The 18,643-nt window shown below is 40.6% G+C and overlaps 2 protein-coding genes across 2 annotated transcripts; one reads left to right on the forward strand and one right to left on the reverse strand. All coding sequences in view use genetic code 11, as the record gives it.

The window, feature by feature from the left end:
- Positions 1-1,343: 1,343 nt before the first annotated feature.
- On the reverse strand, positions 1,344-2,100 carry EGR_00243 (hypothetical protein; the record flags this gene model as incomplete). Its single annotated transcript, XM_024489492.1, has 3 exons — positions 1,344-1,576; positions 1,763-1,897; positions 1,929-2,100. 3 exons carry the CDS (start codon positions 2,098-2,100, stop codon positions 1,344-1,346), a joined length of 540 nt encoding a protein of 179 aa, XP_024356170.1.
- Positions 2,101-3,843: 1,743 nt separating this feature from the next.
- EGR_00244 (GRIP and coiled-coil domain-containing protein) lies at positions 3,844-8,025 on the forward strand (the record flags this gene model as incomplete). Its single annotated transcript, XM_024489493.1, has 9 exons — positions 3,844-3,904; positions 3,945-4,021; positions 4,282-4,377; positions 4,453-4,623; positions 4,697-4,819; positions 5,239-5,607; positions 5,675-5,800; positions 6,206-6,600; positions 7,695-8,025. The coding sequence occupies 9 exons, from the start codon at positions 3,844-3,846 to the stop codon at positions 8,023-8,025; spliced, it is 1,749 nt and encodes a 582-aa protein (XP_024356171.1).
- Positions 8,026-18,643: the final 10,618 nt, after the last annotated feature.

The raw sequence follows: 18,643 nt of genomic DNA on the forward strand, positions 1-18,643 counted from the left end.
TGATATCTCACAACTTGAATAGCAAGATAATTGCTACTATACGCATAAGATACTAACTTCATTGAGGCCTTTATTCTGAGGATTAACCCCATGGATAATAGCCGTCGACTTCGAGTAAGTTCAAGTGTTAGCTAACAGCATTGACATTCGCAGGACGTTAGTAAACGGTCATATCTCGACTTTGACTCCTGCTCGACTTCAAAGCGCATTCCATGAATATGCCTCAGAAAATGAGTCGCATTTTCTGCCGTATAACTAATGGCTAACACTATGCTGATGCAATGAAATGTCGATCCTCTTCTTTGACCTAAAAACACTAGAAATGACAACCGGAACACGCTTCTTCGCTAGGTTATACGCCACCGTTACTAGTGCATCTAGTCAAAGTGGGTGGAGTTTGAACCGGCAGGGCAGAACCCCGAAACAGAAGGAACGGATAGATAAACGTTTGCCGGGAAATCAAGCGTTCCTCAATCTTTTACTGCTTGTTGCAAATCAAATTTAGGTAAATAAACGAGTCAAACACTCGAAAAGCCTGATATAGCATGCAGCACAACTAGGCAGGTTGATTATAGATGAGAACAACGATATGCTTTAAGATTTGGAATCTAGAAAAAAGCAAGGGTATTTTAGATAGCCATCTGTTAGAAATAGCAATAAGTTAGAGGGAAAAATGTGATTAAACTCACTAATACGAATAAGAGTCTACCATTATTGTTGCTACATCCTCACGATCAACTAAGAAACGTAGTGAGCCTCCACATTCGCTATTTGAAAAGTGGAGAAGGACACCTTAGGCCCAGACGTACTGCGTGGTTTAAGGGTAACACAACGAACATTGCTGAAAACCGGTCAAGATGTGATTTGACATAAAATGTAGGGCTTAGAGGCACAATCGGATTTCAGTAACGAAATGCGTGGCAGACATGTAAATAAATGATACGCCTGCTCAGAAACCCCCCAAAAAACTACTCAGTAGGCTTATTTTATGAGAAGGTTAAAATGAAATGTGTATGCCAGTATCCGATGACACGAACTCGACTTGATAGTAGAACAATCACCAAGGAACCCTGATCACAACACTATCAATTTGCATGAATTAACCTAAAAAATATAGATCAAGGCCATCTGAACGGTAATAACAAGAATAATGAGAAGACTAACGATATGTGAAGTCAGGAATAAATGGGATACAATGGGCGTGAAGAATATCGATTATTATACAACCAACTAAATGAAATGTTGATAGACAGGTATACCATATCCAAGGTTTTAAATAATAATAATACTTATAAACACAAATATCAAAGTTCTGAAAAGCAAGATTTTAAAGTCAGGAGTGGCTAACTTCCCACGGTACTTGAACCACTAGAGTCAACAGCCCCAGTTTCCATCAACGACGACACTTCTTTGCCCTTTTGTCGAGTCTGACGTCCTCGCTCCTGCTCTCGCTGTTGCTTACTATGCTTGATCAGTTCTTTCTGTCGCATTTTGACCATAAGACTCGGGGAATCACGGGCCTGACGTGACATTAAAGAATGCCGAACACGATCAAGAAGAGCACCTTTCTTGTGAGCTGAAACCAATACAATTTAGAAACGAGGACCAGAAATCGGCCCAAATGGGGTTAGCCATAATTATTGAGCAAAAAGATGAGGAAACACGAATACGGAACTAAGAATTCCAGTAATTAAACCACTCAACTACTCAAAACAATAAGTGGCGGTACCGACACCAAAAGGTGTAAAAGTGAGTGGGATACCTCTGCCGTTGGTAGGTATGGCATTATCCGATAGAGCAGAAGTATTCCGAACATTATGTACAGAGTCATCTTCAGTCATACAGCCATCAATAGATTCAAAATCCGATGTATCGAAAGGCAGCCGATCCACGAAAGCTAAAACATCAGATATTTACAAGCGAGTTACGCTGAAACCCTTCATTGTTCGAAGCTTTGTCGAGTATTATCGGTGTACGAACAATACCATCTGTGGGTGATCGCGGGTCGATGTCAAGCAACTTCAATTTTTGCACAGTTGGTGATGAGAAGAACTCGCCACCTCCATGAGTCTTACCAACCGAAGCAGAAACATTGCCCATACTTCTCTCTCGGATTCGGCGCCCTATTCAAGCAGAGGAGTACCGATTAAATAAAACAGTGAAATTTGCTTTAAGTGATCAAATATGCAACTAGATAATTGTCAAAAGAATATTTGCAGAATGTGCAGGGTATTAACTCTGGGCTAAATAAGGGAGCATAACAAGAATAGGAGTGTTGTTGTATTAAATAAACTACTTCTGTAATGATAAAACTGTCTGTGATTATTAATAAAAAACGGGTTTTATTTTTACATGACTTTTTAAAATTATATGGTGCTTTGTTTGCACTGATAGCACCTATTATGTGAGAATAATAATTATCTCGAGAAAAAACCTCCAAAAGCGGTAACAATTAATTTTAACCTTTCTTCATACCCTTTAGGCGACGAAACTAGTTTGACTAAATTACACAAATTGCTTAGTGTCAACTGGGGATAGATGCAAGATCGGGGAGATTTGGACACGGAACTCCCTTCTGGTGTCGGAGAAATTGGCCATTCCGCAGTTACAAAGCCTGATTCAGCCTCTTGCTTCTTCCTTAAAAGATCTATTAAAATAGCAAACGTATTACAACGGAGGTCAGTTTCTTCGCAAAAAATTGGAATTTTTTAATAGATTGGCTTTCGGATACATTATGGGACTCCTGCATTACGATCAATAGATATGGCCAATTATTGTAGGCAAATAGTGCATCAACCACAATATCTTGGCGCAAATTGCAACGCCTATAGACTTTGCTTAATTTAAAAGATGCACTGTGGCGTCCCGCGACTCCTTTAAGACAAAAGAAGGCACAATACTCGGGCAGAATATATATTTTCGGCACTGAGAACGTGTCTGGGCTATTGGCATGGCCCAAAAGGCCAACCCACCCGGCGAGGTACAAGGGGGCTAATTCCAAGTACAAAAGTGGCGCCTCACCAGAACCGAGGGATAAACCACTATCGTATTACAGCACTGTTTAAGCTGAGTATATGTCGTTCACATACAGATGGAATGGTTGCTAGTGTCACAGTTTGAAAGCTAAGATGCTTAGTGCTGGTGCAAGATTAGCGTCCTTAATTGGCTAAATACTAAGAGTGATAGCCGTGAAAGCAATTCAACATCACAACCCCAATAAGGGGACCTCCTTGCCATCCTTTTCCCAAAACTCTACCAGCCTTTATACAAATGAATTAGTTGTTGCGCTGTAAGACCTGCTTTTAAGGATGACTGAGGACATAATGCTTGAAAATATATATGCATTATTTGACGTAGAGTAGGGCTGAGGTACGACGCAGAGCGTCTAGGTAATTTTTTTGCAAAATTCAAGATTTAATTAGTCCTTTTTAGCCTAATGTTCTTCTTGTTCAGTTTCTGCACTATGTGCTTAAATCAGTACAGGGTAGTGCGGTAGGCTTAAAACACACTAGTCTTCTGGTACTACTTCTTTGGCTTTCATCGTCATAAAGTGGTCACGTGCGCAGAGTTTGCACTGTCCCCTTTTTATCTTTTCTTTTAATTTTTGTTGATTGTGGGTTCTTTATTGCTTGTGAAATGCTAATGCACTCATTCCACAACTCCTTATGCCTTATTCCTCTTCCTAGGGTAAGGGGCCTAGAAGCATGTGTTTCCAATTTTCTGGCAACTTATTTTTGGGAATCGTATTTTGCGACATATATGTGTATACATTTTTAGTTTTTACAAATTCAAATATGTCGAATATGTAGCTGTGAAACGATTGACTGATGTGAAATACCTGCGATGGAACAGCAACTTCAGGAGCAAGCAAATAAGATTCAGCGGTATGAAACCAAATTACGAGGTATTTAGTCTTTCTGGACTATGATTTCTTTTTTGCCTAGATATCATTTCTGCATATCAGAAATTACAAACAGAAAATGCGTCCCTCGGAAAGCGGTTACAATTGGCTGAGTTTGACGTAAGTACTGCCTACTCTTGAAAATTCGTTTTGGGTATCGGTGTCCTGTTGCCTATGGGCTACTGAGTCTCTGGGTTTCTAAGTTAAAGTTGGTAACAACTCCTTGTCTCTCTCATGAGTGGTATCTATGTGTTTTCTATTGTATGGTGACCCGTTCCTTCATCCCATTGCACTGTTAGTCCAAAAACTGTGTTACATTGAATATTAGATTTTGCGCTATGCTTGGCGTGGTATCTTTCATGGCGCTGTCGTTGCTCTAGGTATCCACATTACGTCATGAATTGGAGGAGAAAACTCACTCACTTGATGCTCAGTGTGCTATCAGTGCTGATTTAAATGAAAGGATGGCAAATCTGGTAAGTAGGGACAGTTGTGTGCAGTGCAGCGTCAAAGTCGAATGCATATTATATTCCTCTTATCCTCTCCCCTAGATCCTTGAGAGGGATAATTATCGGAAAGAGGAGGAGCAGAACTCGTCTTTAAAACAGCAAATTAGCCAGGTTTTGAAGGAACTCGAAGTTGAGCAGAATAATTCTAAAACTCTAAAAGATGCTCTTTCGGAGGCACAAGAACAGCACGAGGCCTCTACGCAGCACTTTGAGGTTGGATGTTTACTTTTATTATTTAAGTAAAAGTGCTGTATTGTCTTTCGTCTGATTTAATGGCGCATTGTAGACTCGGATATCTGACATTATCTCTACTCTTAAGACCTACCAAGAGATCCACCAAAACGACACTGAAACAATTAATCAACTTCGCTCTGACAGGGGAATCAAGGAAAGCAATGCAGGTTCTCGGGTACTTTAATAAATTCTGGTTCAAAGTTAGTTGTTTGATATCATCTACTATCAAAAGAGCTCCGCTTTAAATTCTGCTTGGTTCTTTTCGTTATGCTTCTATGGCTCCCCCTAATCTTTATCATTACAGGAAAACAATTTCTAATTTCAACAGTTGTGGCCATGGTGTGCCAGTTCCATGCCACTTGTACTATCTTGCACTTATCCGAAGCCATGTGTTCAGTGCTTGATAAGTTAGATGTCTTACACAGCTTGACTGTCTGTAGGTATCTTACGGTACGTGCGACCAGGCGACTGACCCGTTTTAAAATTACTACAAGCAGCCAAACCATTGCCCAGTTCTAAAGTGAATACTCTGAGAGCGCGAAGTTGATTCAAACTAAATCTTACCGTACAGGAAATACTTTTTATACATTTCAGTCCACAGCTAGCAAGGTAATTTTGGCCGACCTCATTTCAACCCTTGTTGACCCCAAGGATAGCGACGCTGAGGCGCCTAAGGTCGAAGATCTCTTCGACTTCATGCGTCAACTTTGGCGAGCTGTTATGAAGATCGGTGCACTTCAGCAACCAGCTGTTGAAAAACAGCTTTTCCAGTACCTCGATTTGAAATGTCTTATTCCAATGGAATCGCTTGATGTCTGTGAGAAGGAAAAGAGCGATCTGCAGCAAGAACTTGAGATTTTGAAGCTGCGTCTTAAATCACTGCAACTTGGTGCAGGGAAGCTTCCACCTCCTCCCTCTTCGGCAAGCTCTTCTCTGTATTTCTTTAATTCTCGACTTTGTAAAGTTTATAAACCATCTGTATTAATCCTTTTAGGTAGTTGAGTCAGGTAAAGAATCGTTTTGTTTTAAGCATAACAATGAGACCTCAGAGAGACGCAATTTGGAGCTCCAACTTCAAGAGGCAAAGGATCAAATTAAAATATTGCGGAAGCAAAATCTTACAACTCTTCTTGAACTTGAATCGGTGAAGAAATCGGTAAATTCTAGAATCTCAGGTGCGTTTTTTTGTACGCTCATCTCCAAAATTGGCTTCTTGTGATTTTGCCACCTCCTGTCCAAATTTTGTGGTCGTAATTTGTTATCCTGTCCATACGCTTACCTCTGTATGGCGCTCGTAAACTCGTTACCTGCCAATTTCTTGAAGCATGCATTTGTAGCGTTTTATCGTATGACGCCTATGTGGAATAGAATTTCTTGTTGCTAGTGCAACTTGCAATCTAGTTCTCGACCGACTCTCGGTTTGGTGTTTAATGTCTTAGCCTGTTTTGTTTTTGAAGGAATTAAAAAATTGAAGTGCGTCATTTGCTTTCCGATGCATTTCTTCGATTTGAAACAAATCTTAATGGTTTTTTAAGTAGACAAGTTCTTTATGCACTTTTAGATTGATTTAAACCACAATGAGTGCAGTTTATCTGATGTTACAGCGGTGGAGGAGGAGGCTGCAAACCGCCTGGCAGAGGCGACCGCGCGTCAGGCAGGCCAATTGATGCGGTTGGAGTCGGAGGCGCGTCGGTATCGGGAGCAGACACTGAACCTTCTCGCAGAGAAGGAGGAGGAGATCTCTGAACTGCGCACCGCCCTCTTCCTCGCTAGCCACGAAACCACTGCCACCTCTCTCTCTCGTCTCCCTACAATCGCCGACCCATTTTACGTCCCATCGACGAGGGACTCGGAGAGGCAGGAGCCCGACTCCACTGAAATCACTCTTCCTGCTTTAAATGAGCAGTCGGCCTTGCGCTGCGGTCTGGTGCACTGCGCTGAACGTCATGGACGACTGTGAGTTCTCCGACGCTACCTTAGCCGCCGCAAATGAGCCTGCAAACCAAGCACTTCTGATCGTCTGATTTCATGCCTGTGGTAAACTTTTAGTGCTCAGCTTGATTTTAAATCCTTTCGAAGCATCTATTTCTATTCTGTGCTTAGTAACGCAGTCCACTATTTTTGCGGTTTTCGTGGGACATTTGGCCAACCAAGGATTTATCACGCAAGATTTATTTAACTCGTGTGAAATAAATGTTAACTTCGAGTTGAATGAAGAATCATTTAGATAAATTTTTGGAGTCGCTATGAGTAACTGATCCATCGCCTCAGTTATTTTTTCGTTTCCTATTTGTCAGTTAACCTGTCCGCGTTACTTTCTCATTTGCGTTATTAAAGTATCATGCAAAACCACTTACTTTCGTGCTGTATCATGCGCACAATTTCTTTGCTAGCTGAAATATTATTTGTGGAGCTAAAACCTCTCCCTTACTTATTAAGCTTAGCCGTTAGGTTTTACGTCCGCCTCGTTTGATGGCATAGGTACATTAAACTAGTAAATGCGGCGCAATTTGCATTTGTTTTCTTATCAGCAATGTTGTGGTCGTCGTTTTTTTGTTTGGCCGTGCTTTTTTGAGCGCCTCACACTTTTGCGGTGCGGTAGAGAAGGCACCTCATTTGCGTGTGGGGGCATGTCTTCAGAGTAGTGCGTTATGCATGCTGATGGTGTTAGTGAGCAGAGCACTAGCTTTGCCGCATTGCTGCCGCTTTTGCAGGCAAATACTTCCAATTGCTAAACCTCCAATCCGTTTGCGCTACACAATGAAAGCAGTTAGGTCGAACTTCCCCTATCTTCCGCTTCTGTCACGTATAAAGAAATCAGATCCCATGAAGATATGAAAACAGACGAGTCATGTAAAATGTTGTTTAGAACGGCAGGTCGGAAGGCAAATAGTAACGCTATAAAGTGTATAAAATCCCACTGATTCATTTCATTGATGAAAGAAAAATTATACGAAAAGGCATTGTCAACGACTAAGGATCAAACTAGGGGTACTGTAATTCGTTTGTAGTTTCTTACCTTATGGTGAATTGCCCCCTCTGCTTACTAGGGTGGTAGAACTGAAGAAGCTTCGTAACAGCAAGCGGGAGCTAGAACAGCGTGTGGAGGCGTTAGAGGCACAAGTGCAGGAGGACCGAAAGGCTGCGCGTGAGGTCACCACGGCGAAGGAGAGCGACCTTTCTTCTTCCACCTCCTCTTCTCATGTCTCGATTCTAGAAGATGTCAACCTGACTTATGTAAAGAACATAATCTTCAATTTCCTCTCCTCCTTCAATACATCCTCCTTCTCCTCCAGAATGGCTGTGGTGAAGGCTCTCTCCATGGCGCTCCAATTCTCCGCCGAGGAGGAAAACGCTATCATCAGCGGCACCATCGGCTAGTTTATAACCACTATTATTCCGTTCAGACCTCGATATACTGTGATTAGCTTTTTCCGTAAATGCTTTCTTTTCAAGTGTTGGAATTTTGGATGATGAATACGTCCTTGTTTTTAGAATTAATCTGACCCGGTTTTTGTAGACATTGAAGAGTGTAGCGCCCCTAGTGGTTTCTAAAGACGTGGTAAACTATGCCAGCATTGAAGAAGTTTTGCTATCACCATTGAAAGGCTAAGGCGTAGCTGGAAGGCCGTCACCAAGACGAAGACTGAACATCTCTCGTAGATGAAGATAGAGGTCGTGCTGCAAGGGAATACAGAGATCCGTTTTGTAGCATAAAAATGGTTTAATCAAAAGGCGCGGTTGTTGTTTCGAACAAACACTAAAATAGGAGTATTTAGATTTTGCAGCTGTTCTAGCACAAGTGAAGCATTCCCCTCTTGTTTGATTGTTATGATACTGATGGTCGTCTCTGCAGTCACTCATCATATGAGACTGAGACAACATGATGTTTGACCTTGTGACGTGGTTATTCCCTGCATAGATCTTTTAAAGTGAAATTTGGATTCCGATCATCAGTGGATAGTGATGTCAACCTGGTTTCCTAATTATGATTCAGATAATTTCCTGCCGGTTCTTTGCGGCCGTCGGTGCCTGGACTTCCTTCGGCCTCGTCCCAGAAAAGTTGTATTGAATTTCATTAGCAAATAGAAAAGAAGCTTATTTTGTGCGTCATAAAGTCGATTATTTGGATTGGATACAAAATTTGCCCCTTTCAACTGTAGTCAGTCACCCACCCAAATTCTGGCGTCGTTGGATTGCGCGACACTTTTGGTAATCCTCCGGGAATGGTGTAGCAGTGTGTGCAACCTCGATTTGATGGTTGTTTTAACTTAGTCATGTGTAGTCATGAATACTGACTGTGGCATGTGAATCTGCAGGAGGTAAACAGTATCCATTGCAACGTAGTTCCGACTGTATTGTTGTTCATCCACGGAGCAATGCTTCCTTCAGTGATCCTGACTCTATTGCCGTGGCAATATGCCGTTATGTAAAAAATTACAAAGAAGGCTTTTTGCATTCATTGGGAATGGGAACAAATGTAGACAGTGGGTTAGCAAAAGTAAAATTAAAATATTTCGCATTTTATTCCTTTACCGATGCGGTGCATACCATCCACAGCCTACAACGAATGTTGAAAATCCCCGACTTTACTGTAACTGTGTAATTCAGTAGAGTTAAGGATTTTCAGCAAAATATTTTACCAAAAAACTACTCGCGTTAGTCTATTTTAGCACATTCTTCAAGAGGTAAATGAATATGATGCATGAAATTGCATCCTTTCCTCTCCATGTCTTGTCGCCCATGTGTCCAAAATGCGCACTGCGTCAGTCATACGGATTTTGTTTCATGAATTGGACGTGTTCTCCGGTTTCTAAGCTTTTCACTCCTGAGGACCTCATTTAGCAGATGGCAACCGAGGGAACACCCGTGCAAATGCTTCATGCGCAGGTGGAATGGAAAACCTCACTTGGGAATAAGTCTATCACGAAATGCAATTCCAGCGTTTGAGAAGAATACTAGCAACCAAACATACGCTTAAGCATCAAGAATTCCTTTCATGAATTTTTTTTTACAAATGCTGCTAAAAGGGGGAAGTTTGCAGTCCGCTTTGCGCGTAATAAATCACCATCAACTATTATTTCAACACAAAATGTGGAAGTTTACTTAGAGCATAAAACTCGACAACTATTGGTATCACGGGTTAAGGCCTAAATTTAAGAAGGGCCGAATCACATTCAAGCACCCTCCCATCCGAGCCTCCTCCAGACCGTTAATTTTCTTCTCCAAAAACGACAACTCATGGTGGTCCGATCAAAAGGAGGTGAATAAATGAAAGAGCACTTGGCCAATTTACTTAGGGATGAATTATAGACCAGCAGCATTTTGATGACTAGCATGCCAAATTTTTAGGCACGCAATTCCCCCATCCACGTCAGGTCACATAGCCTTTGTGTTGGGGTGAAATGCAGTTTAACAAACAGATTGCTGAGAAAACTGACAATGTGTCCAACTCTTTCCCTGAGTAAAGTGGCCACTTCAAGTGGGAGACTCGTATGATTTCCCAAGAGTACTTGCAGCACATGTAGAACACCTACCAAGCCAGCAAACAGTTGCCATTCGTTCATCTGATGCAATTTACTGTCTACGATAGGCGTATTAATTTAATTGAACATTCAGCAAGGCAACATCTCCTCTCATCATACCGAAGGCATTTTTACGATCGATTTAAATAAGCCTCGGCCTCTTCGCCGTTTGTGGACTTTATGAGTCTACCCATGCCGAGACTCGACGTGTTGCCGAAGTGGGAAATGGTGCAATCGTAAATGGTAGAATAAAGGATTATTTCACTTTTGAAGTAAGTAAATTAGTGCAATGCCATTGACCTGAGTAACGTGCAAGGTCAAAGCAAAATTCTACCTAAACGATGCGAACAAAGGAAAGAATGTGGATTATGCCTTAAATTTAAGATGAACTGGGTGAAAATAGACTATGGTGTTATCGAAATAGCAAAAGATCCTGTAGAGGTTGGCAAGAATTCGCAGTCAGACGTCAAGGTTACGCAGTAGCCTCGTTACTTAAGAGACGGTCCAGCATGATTCGAGATATCGGTTTCCATGCCAGATATCCCTCTACCTTAACTGATTCTTCGCACTGCTCATGGTATTCCACCAGATCCTTCAGTAAGTGCACTGAAAAGCTTATGCTTTGAGGGCGACTCAACAGCCACATCTCAGCGATTGTCAAAACTTTACAATGTCCAACACGAATGCAGTTTCTATTTGTCAATTTTCTATTAAAAAAATAGAAAGCTGGAAACCCTGGGTGTAACTTTTAACCATGAAAGTCTTTAAAATGAAAGCCTACTAAGAGAACACAGACAACTCTGATGGATCTACAAATCACCTGTAAGGAAGTGCCTCACAGATTAGTGACAAAATATGCGGTTCCAATCTCAGCATATTAATGTAGTACCCCGATCTTTACAAAAGGCCTGAGGGGCTAGTGGCGTGGCCCTGAGGCCGCGCTATCCAGCGAAAGTACGCTTGCAGAACCTTGGGTGCCGGCTAAACCAAAATGAAGAGTTGAACAACCAATCGAAGCATTACATTAATGTGGAATTTAAAGGTAATGGTCTGGAGATTATTTTGTGAGGGCACTGCTAAAATTTTCATGTTGCGTGGATTGAGTCAAATAACAGTACTGAGAGATAAAAATGCTTAGGAATACCGTACTAAGAGAGGTAGTGGCATATTCACCTCAACTGCCTATAATATTGGAAGCATCGCAGCAGTTAGGAAGGAGTTTTTTGATTTGCAAAAACGCTGGCCACTGCATTCAACGATCTCAAAAAGTGAGGACAAAGCAAAGTTGACCACGCCATTTCGCGAGAATCGCATTTGATTTAAGGCGGTGTTTGAAAAATATCTTTTTCGAATCCCCTGTTGGGTAAATACAGGGCTGCCGCAGGGGATTGTGTACAATTTGGAACAGCTCGAGCATGCACCAGACACCGGTTTCACCGAAGCTTCAGAAACGAGAAAAAAGCTGACCCCTAAAACACTCCCGAGTGGGATTTTTTCATTTACACCCTCGTATAAAACAAACAAATACCGTAAGAAAGATAGGGGTTACAACGGTATTTTTTCCAGTGTCCACATAAAATATGTCTAATGACATTTAAATACACGTTGTGCGAGAGTAGCGTAAACACTAATCTCAAATTGGTCGGTGAAACTTCTAGGGAGTAAAATTAAATTATGTGCTTGCAAATAGCTCCTTTATTTTTTACCAAAAGATTCAACTTTGTTGGAATGCCCTTGACTCAATCTAGTCCATATTTTGACCTCACGATTTATGGGTCATTTATGGGGACATTGTAATTGCTTACCCCTCTAGCTGAGTGAGTGGTTAGAAAACAACGAGTAGATACCTTTATCAAGCGCATAATCGCTCCAACTTGCCTCATTTGTACACAATACGTTTAAAAACGCTGTTTCAGCTCAATTAGTTTCCTTCAGACAATCTAGAAAACACCAAAGCCATCGAAGAGTTTTCATTCCTTATTCAGTAAGGCAGCTTGTTAACATAGGAGAGGATTTGCCCAGTGAATTTTCCAGGTTAACGCAGATACTACTTTATACAGCTCAACGAGACCAGGCATGAAGCTGTGTGGCGCATTGGGTGCCAATTGCTCAAATCCCAGACACAAGGTGCATTTAAGTGAGAGGATCTATCACTAATCTCCCAAAGAAATGGATGATGTCAACGTTCCTACCCACGCCTTACCATCTGCCTAATCTAGAAAGTACCAACTAATGCAAAGGAAATTTATCAGACCAAACCGAAACACCAATCAAATCCGCAACAAAATAATTCATGCAGCTCCAATTGACTTTCAGATTACCTCCTCATACAATTATGCAAAGAGTTTTACTACTTACCTACAGACTACTTAGGATGATCTAGTGGGTCCAGAATACTTGCCAATTTAAAATTACCAAGTAAGAGTCGGGCTATATTTTCCCTTAAATTTGGATTTTATAAATTCGGAGTAATCCACTGGTATACTAACATTGAGCGAGACCGCGGCGTGGACGTCTTGGTCTGTTAAAAAACTTGCAATGCCATCGCAGATCCTTAAGGCAGCGTCTTGGAGATGAACTGAGTTTAAGTACCTTCGTTTTAAGAGGGTAGAAATTTTATAAACTCTGCCGAGCACTGTGCTGATACCCGAACAGGCCTGGTTACTTTTTGAAACACTGAACTCAGAGTATTTTGGAGTGGACATGTTCACACCACTAGCTTCGAAGTTCGGACTACTCAAGCTATCTCGAGTTTGAATTCAAGGCGAGCAAGAGGCTGGAGGTTAAAATCAGGTCAACTAAAGTGAATCTGAGATTCCATCAGCCAACTTTCTCTCAATAGATCAGGAGGGTGTCAGGGCGAATAATAAAATTGGCATTAAGGTGGGCAGATATTTCGGGAGGTTAATAACTTCTTATGGGGAAATAAGTGCGTGATATGTCAATTGCATGGAAAGGCATATCAAACATTCCCCAGGAAAGAGCGCTGCAAACATTCATCTTATCCAATCATGTGGAAAAAATAGGAGCATAGCAGATAGAGTACCCACGAAGTGCTCTGCCTTCCAATGATGCGAAATAATTCTGCACCGGCGTCCATGATTGATAGGCTGTCAAGTTCCAAGTTCTCCAGAATTACTTTAAAAGTAAAAATATTAGTTTGTCAATGCACTAGAAGTAGTCTGTGAAGTTCTTAAAACCCCCACTTTCTGGAGACATATTGATGGCAAAGGTCCCTCATAAATTCGGTCTTCAGTGTTGTCAGTAAAGAAATCATCACGTGAGGTAAGATGTGTGGTGGAGCAATTCTTCACCCCATTCGGCAAACATTATATATTTGGTCTAGATAAGGTTAGCACCTATTTTTGCATAGGTTCACTTCATGGTTCTATAAATAGAGGCAATAAAATGAAACCATTTATTTGCGCCATTGCATGACTTAATTTAAAGTGCGCCTATCGTTAAGTGGCTGTGAGTCGTAAAAAATAAGTTAGAGGTTAACTAAATACTTTTAAAAGAACAATTTCCGGTGACGTCGTTTACTTACAATATCACAAAGTTTATATTGCCATCGAAATTATTTACAATCTATAAGCGGTCGGTGGATTTGACTTGCGTATTACTTTGTGCCTGGTTCCCACATCAGTTGACTACTGGTTCCCTGGTTCTCTCCACGTCATCGGGGTTCAGGGTTAATACGATGCATAATGATTAATTGTACTCGAAGTCTTATAAATACCTCCCTTTCTAGTAAGGCTGCCGTTAAATTTCGAAAACTGCGATTCTACGTTGAGTGTGATGGGCAACTCCACTGATCCACCTGCCGAGAGCTACCAAGACATTCTGTGCCTTTCGTCTTAGGTGTTGTATTTGAACTTTGAGTAATGGTAACTAATGGGCGATAAAATAAGTTTTTGGTCCTACGCATGCACTGATCAGAGCCCACCTTACTATGAGGCGTCGTGAAGGTAAGAGGAAAAGATTATTCGTTTAGTTCAATAGACCAGCAGTGATGGGAACGATGAAAGAACTGGAAAGGGAAGGCATATACAACGCTATGCGTTCTCCTGCATGGAAGATGAGTTTGCCCAAGCAACCAAATTTTCACTGCAACTTCTATTTCCAGTAATTGAGACCCACTTTTCCTTCAATATTTCAGGGTTGAGAGTAATGACTGTGGTGAATTGACCGCATAAATTAGACAAAATAAAGGCAACTACGGCATTTAAAAATGGGAAATGAAGTCCTAATGCGTCTAATAACTGTGTATTAAATAGCAAAACATCATTCGATCTCGGATATATATTATTGATATCTTGTCGACTTTCAACAATAACAGTGAGTGTTCCAACCAGTGTTTACGATGGAAAAAGGCTTCAAAAAGAGTAGCCAAAGAAGACCAGCTTTAATGTTGCAGTTCATGGAAAAAATGGCGAAGGTCCGTCACGTACGAAATCTTTTGCTCCTGGACAATGAGGTATCTGATGAATTAACGGTAATGCTAACCAATAAATATGATCACATTTAAAGCCTTATTCCAACATCTGGGATTCATGTTTAGCTGCATAGTTTAAAACTCCATCACTGCGATTCTCTGATCAAAGTAGAATTTTTAATGAACAACACTACTTCAAGATTCGCAGCCTGTGGTTTAAAGGTAGCGTACGCTCCCAACACCTTTCGAGGGAGCGCCGTAGTCCACTTTGGCCAATTGGCGCTTAGGGATGCGTCAGACGCGTGGGATTGGGTGTGATCACACGGAAACCGCAACAGCATCTGCCCTTATCAAGGCGATGCAATCGCCTGTTTCCCATTCGGATGAAATCATCCAAAACTCCTGCACAATTGTAGCAATTGTTTTGGTTTTGCTACACCTATGAGGTAGGCAATTCTAAACCGTTTACTTCCTGCACTTACATACTCTCTCCACTTCCACTTTATGGTCCCATGTTTGGGCAGCTTTAATTCATGTATTCCATATATTTATGCACAACCAACGATGGTAAGCTTTGCAATCGCTCTCAGAATAGATGAATGTAGTCTCTTCTTTGCTTTCTCATTATAAGGGATTATTTGCAAAGATCATCTGCATTTTAAAGCTAAATTAGGTTCGTGTTGGAATGTATGAGAAATGGTTCAAATAGTAACCCCTGTCAGGAGTCATGGCCCATTACCAACTAAAGGTGTTATGCTGAGCAGACCATCCATGATTCAAATATTTCAGAAGCTTTACTAAAATATCTTCACAATGCTAAAATTTGTCACTTGTTTCATCTTGTTCTAATGCTTACGTGGATATCCTAGCGACAAACATGCTCGAATGTGGATTATCATTAGGTTTCCAATTTTCCTGACTTTTTTCCTCAAAGAAGTGTTGCAAGATTTTTTTCATGATTGCAGTACTGAAACCCGTTTTAGTGTTGTTAGTTTAAAAAAAGATGTGGTTTAAATGCGCCTTGGTAACTCAGCTCCGTGTATCCGCATTTAGAAGTAGGAGGTGATTTATTTCACAACGCTTCACCTCACGAAGGCCACCCATGCCTAATGCATCGACATCAACGCTCTGCATTTTTAAATCCATCAAACAACCTCAAAACCGATCTTACACAGAAGTGACGGCTAATTGTCAACGTTTTTCATTTGACTGATGCTAAGACGAAACATCATCCTCTAACTTTGGCTCAATTTTTAGAGCATTTTTGAGAGTTGGGGTAAAGATCCGTCCAAAATCCTATCACTAAGAGATTTTATACTTCAAACAAAACTGCAAGGTTATAAAAGCTTAATGAACTCAAAAATAACTGTTTAAAGGTGCCTCATTTGACTGTTATTTTTATTAATAAATTTGGTGCTTAAATGTGAACTTATAGGCAAGCATTTGAAGATGTTATACCTAACTAATACCCTTTCCTCAAAAGACGATATGGGAATTACGCAGACACACCGGGAGATCGTGATGACCAACCGCTGTTTTTTTAACATCTTCTTTGTGTTTTGCGATTTCCTCGCATTAACACGTAAGTACTCCTTCTTCACTTTTAAACCACAATGACGCTCGTTTCCTCTTAATCTCCTTACTTTACCTATGCACTTATACATCCCTTCCATTTAGTAAAATTTTCAGTCGCCGTAAAGGAGCAAAAGGCATTTTTCGAGGAGCTGTAAAGGACCTAGAATTTTCTTTGTTTGGTAAACACTTTTAGCCCATTTCTCGATCAAGATTGTAAGAGATCGCCTACTCAGTTGCCAACACTGAACGTAACAGGATGAATGATTTAATCTTCGTCAATCTGAGCATTAATTATAGCATCTTTTTCATTAGGCTTCAATTTATACTATTCCAAGTAATCAACATTTGCTGCTTTAGGATAACTATATCGTAGTAGAGGAATATACAAAGCCAAGGCCTTAGCTTTAATTAAACTTTAATTGGAATACATAAATAGCTCATCCGTAAACCGTCTTAAAGGAAGGGCGCATTTCCGGCTGAGTGACTCCCTCGTAGTCAAACTTCCGAGGCGTTTTCTCCTTAAAGATGCTACATATAAGCTTTAATATGGAAATGTTTAGTGTGGTCAGGTCACACCAAATGCATTTATAAATGTTAGTAGTCGAATTTATGTCGCTCTTGATGATTAATTACTTAAAATGGCCATCTTAAAGGCATAATGCAAATATGACTTTAAGCTCATAAGTGGAAAGTAATTGATAACTTTGTTGAGTAACTAAGCCCTCCGTTTCTCTGATAGTAGCTCAAAATGCCTTCCGAATACCTCCATCTTTTACTGCTCTTCCGCCGCGCGAGGTAATACATTCCCAGGGTCGACCGCTCAAGATTCCATGCGCGGCTGTTGGACATCCACAACCAAGGTAATCTTCCATAAGCTTGCCTCCATGACCAGCACGCTCCTGCATAAGTTATGGGGCTTGCAATGCTGTTGACAAAAAGCATAAAGCAAGGCGTAATTTCAATTGCCTGCTGTTGAAACAGTTTCTCGCTTATCAGATAGCTTGCAAGTAGAGTAATTATGATATTCTGGATGAGATTTTTTCGCTTAAAAAGGGTATCCCACTTTTCCCAACCTATTTTTTGAACTTATTTTTGTGCCATTAAGTGATAGAAACCAACACCTGGATTCCCAACACACTAAGCAGATTTAGTATCATATAGATAGTACCTGTTCCAATTCAGTATTTATCTCCAAAAGACGATACCCACTAGCAAATAGTGATTCATATCCATAAAGTCATTTGGCAGGAAATCAAATAGTTCACTCAGAAACGGTTTGTTTATATCAACTCCCGAGGAGTTTATAACGTACTTGTGTATGGAAAGGGCGATAAACCTGCGGGAACACATTAAGTTGTTAGTTAAATAGCTGTTTAATAAGCATACTAAAGCTGATGGCAAAATTGGGTACCAATAAAAAATGCTCACCCATCCTTAATGTTTCATAAAGAGTACTTAAAGTGGTACACCTTACCTAAAAGTAAGTAAGCAGTGGGATAAGGATTCGGGCCGTTGTTGTTTTTGACGCATACACTAAGCAGGACTCAAGATAATGTATAACTTTCAACACCTTTTTAACCACTTAAAAGTAAATCACATAAAAATAATTCCTTCTTTACAAAGAAATACGACCCTCATTGCCATAAGCTATTAGATTCAAGCATTTAAGTCCCCATGGGAAACATTAAGGAAATCGAACATTAACCGACTTGAATGCCTTCCAAATAACTGATTCGAAGTTCTTACATTCTGCCCGGAGGCCAGCTGACCCGCGAACTGAAAGCAAACACCTGCATTCCATTAAGCAGCATAATTAACTCCCAACTAGTTGATATCAGCCCTTAAAATTTTTGGGGGTAGTTTGAAAACAAGGCACTTTTCAGGATGTTTAATTTTTATTTCACTGTTTGCCGCGGCACATGGCGTGAGAGGCGGCCTATGCAGTGGCACATTTTGAGCTTGATTTGGAGCCTCGCTTCGCGCTCCAAAGCGGACAAGTGGGCAATATATCTGCGCATCCATCGCACAGAATTTGATGCTCTGACAATGGTGCAAGTGGAAGGTGAAATTACACAGCACCCTCACATTCTTGTAAATCTAAGCCTTGATGTGGCCAGATTTATTTCACTTCTAAATGGCTCACATTGTACAGGATGTCACTCGACAGTAAATGGGAAGTAGAACATCATTACAGTGAAAATTTAAAAAAATCTTGGACATTACATTAACACTTTCAAAGGATTAGCAAGTAATTTAGAAGGATAGTTTTATTATTTATCAAACCACTTGAATCCTAGCTTCTTCAGAATTTCAGATGAAACACTAAAGACTTCTGTTACAATTTACCCCCAAGCTATCAATCGATCTTGCAAAGCACAAGATAGGTAAAACATTATCGGAGGAATACAATAATCCGACTTGACTAGGCTTTTTTGGAAACTGTCTAAATATACTAGACATTTCA

The sequence above is a fragment of the Echinococcus granulosus genome (genome assembly GCF_000524195.1).
Source record: "Echinococcus granulosus chromosome Unknown EG_S00001, whole genome shotgun sequence".
Taxonomy (NCBI): domain Eukaryota; kingdom Metazoa; phylum Platyhelminthes; class Cestoda; order Cyclophyllidea; family Taeniidae; genus Echinococcus; species Echinococcus granulosus.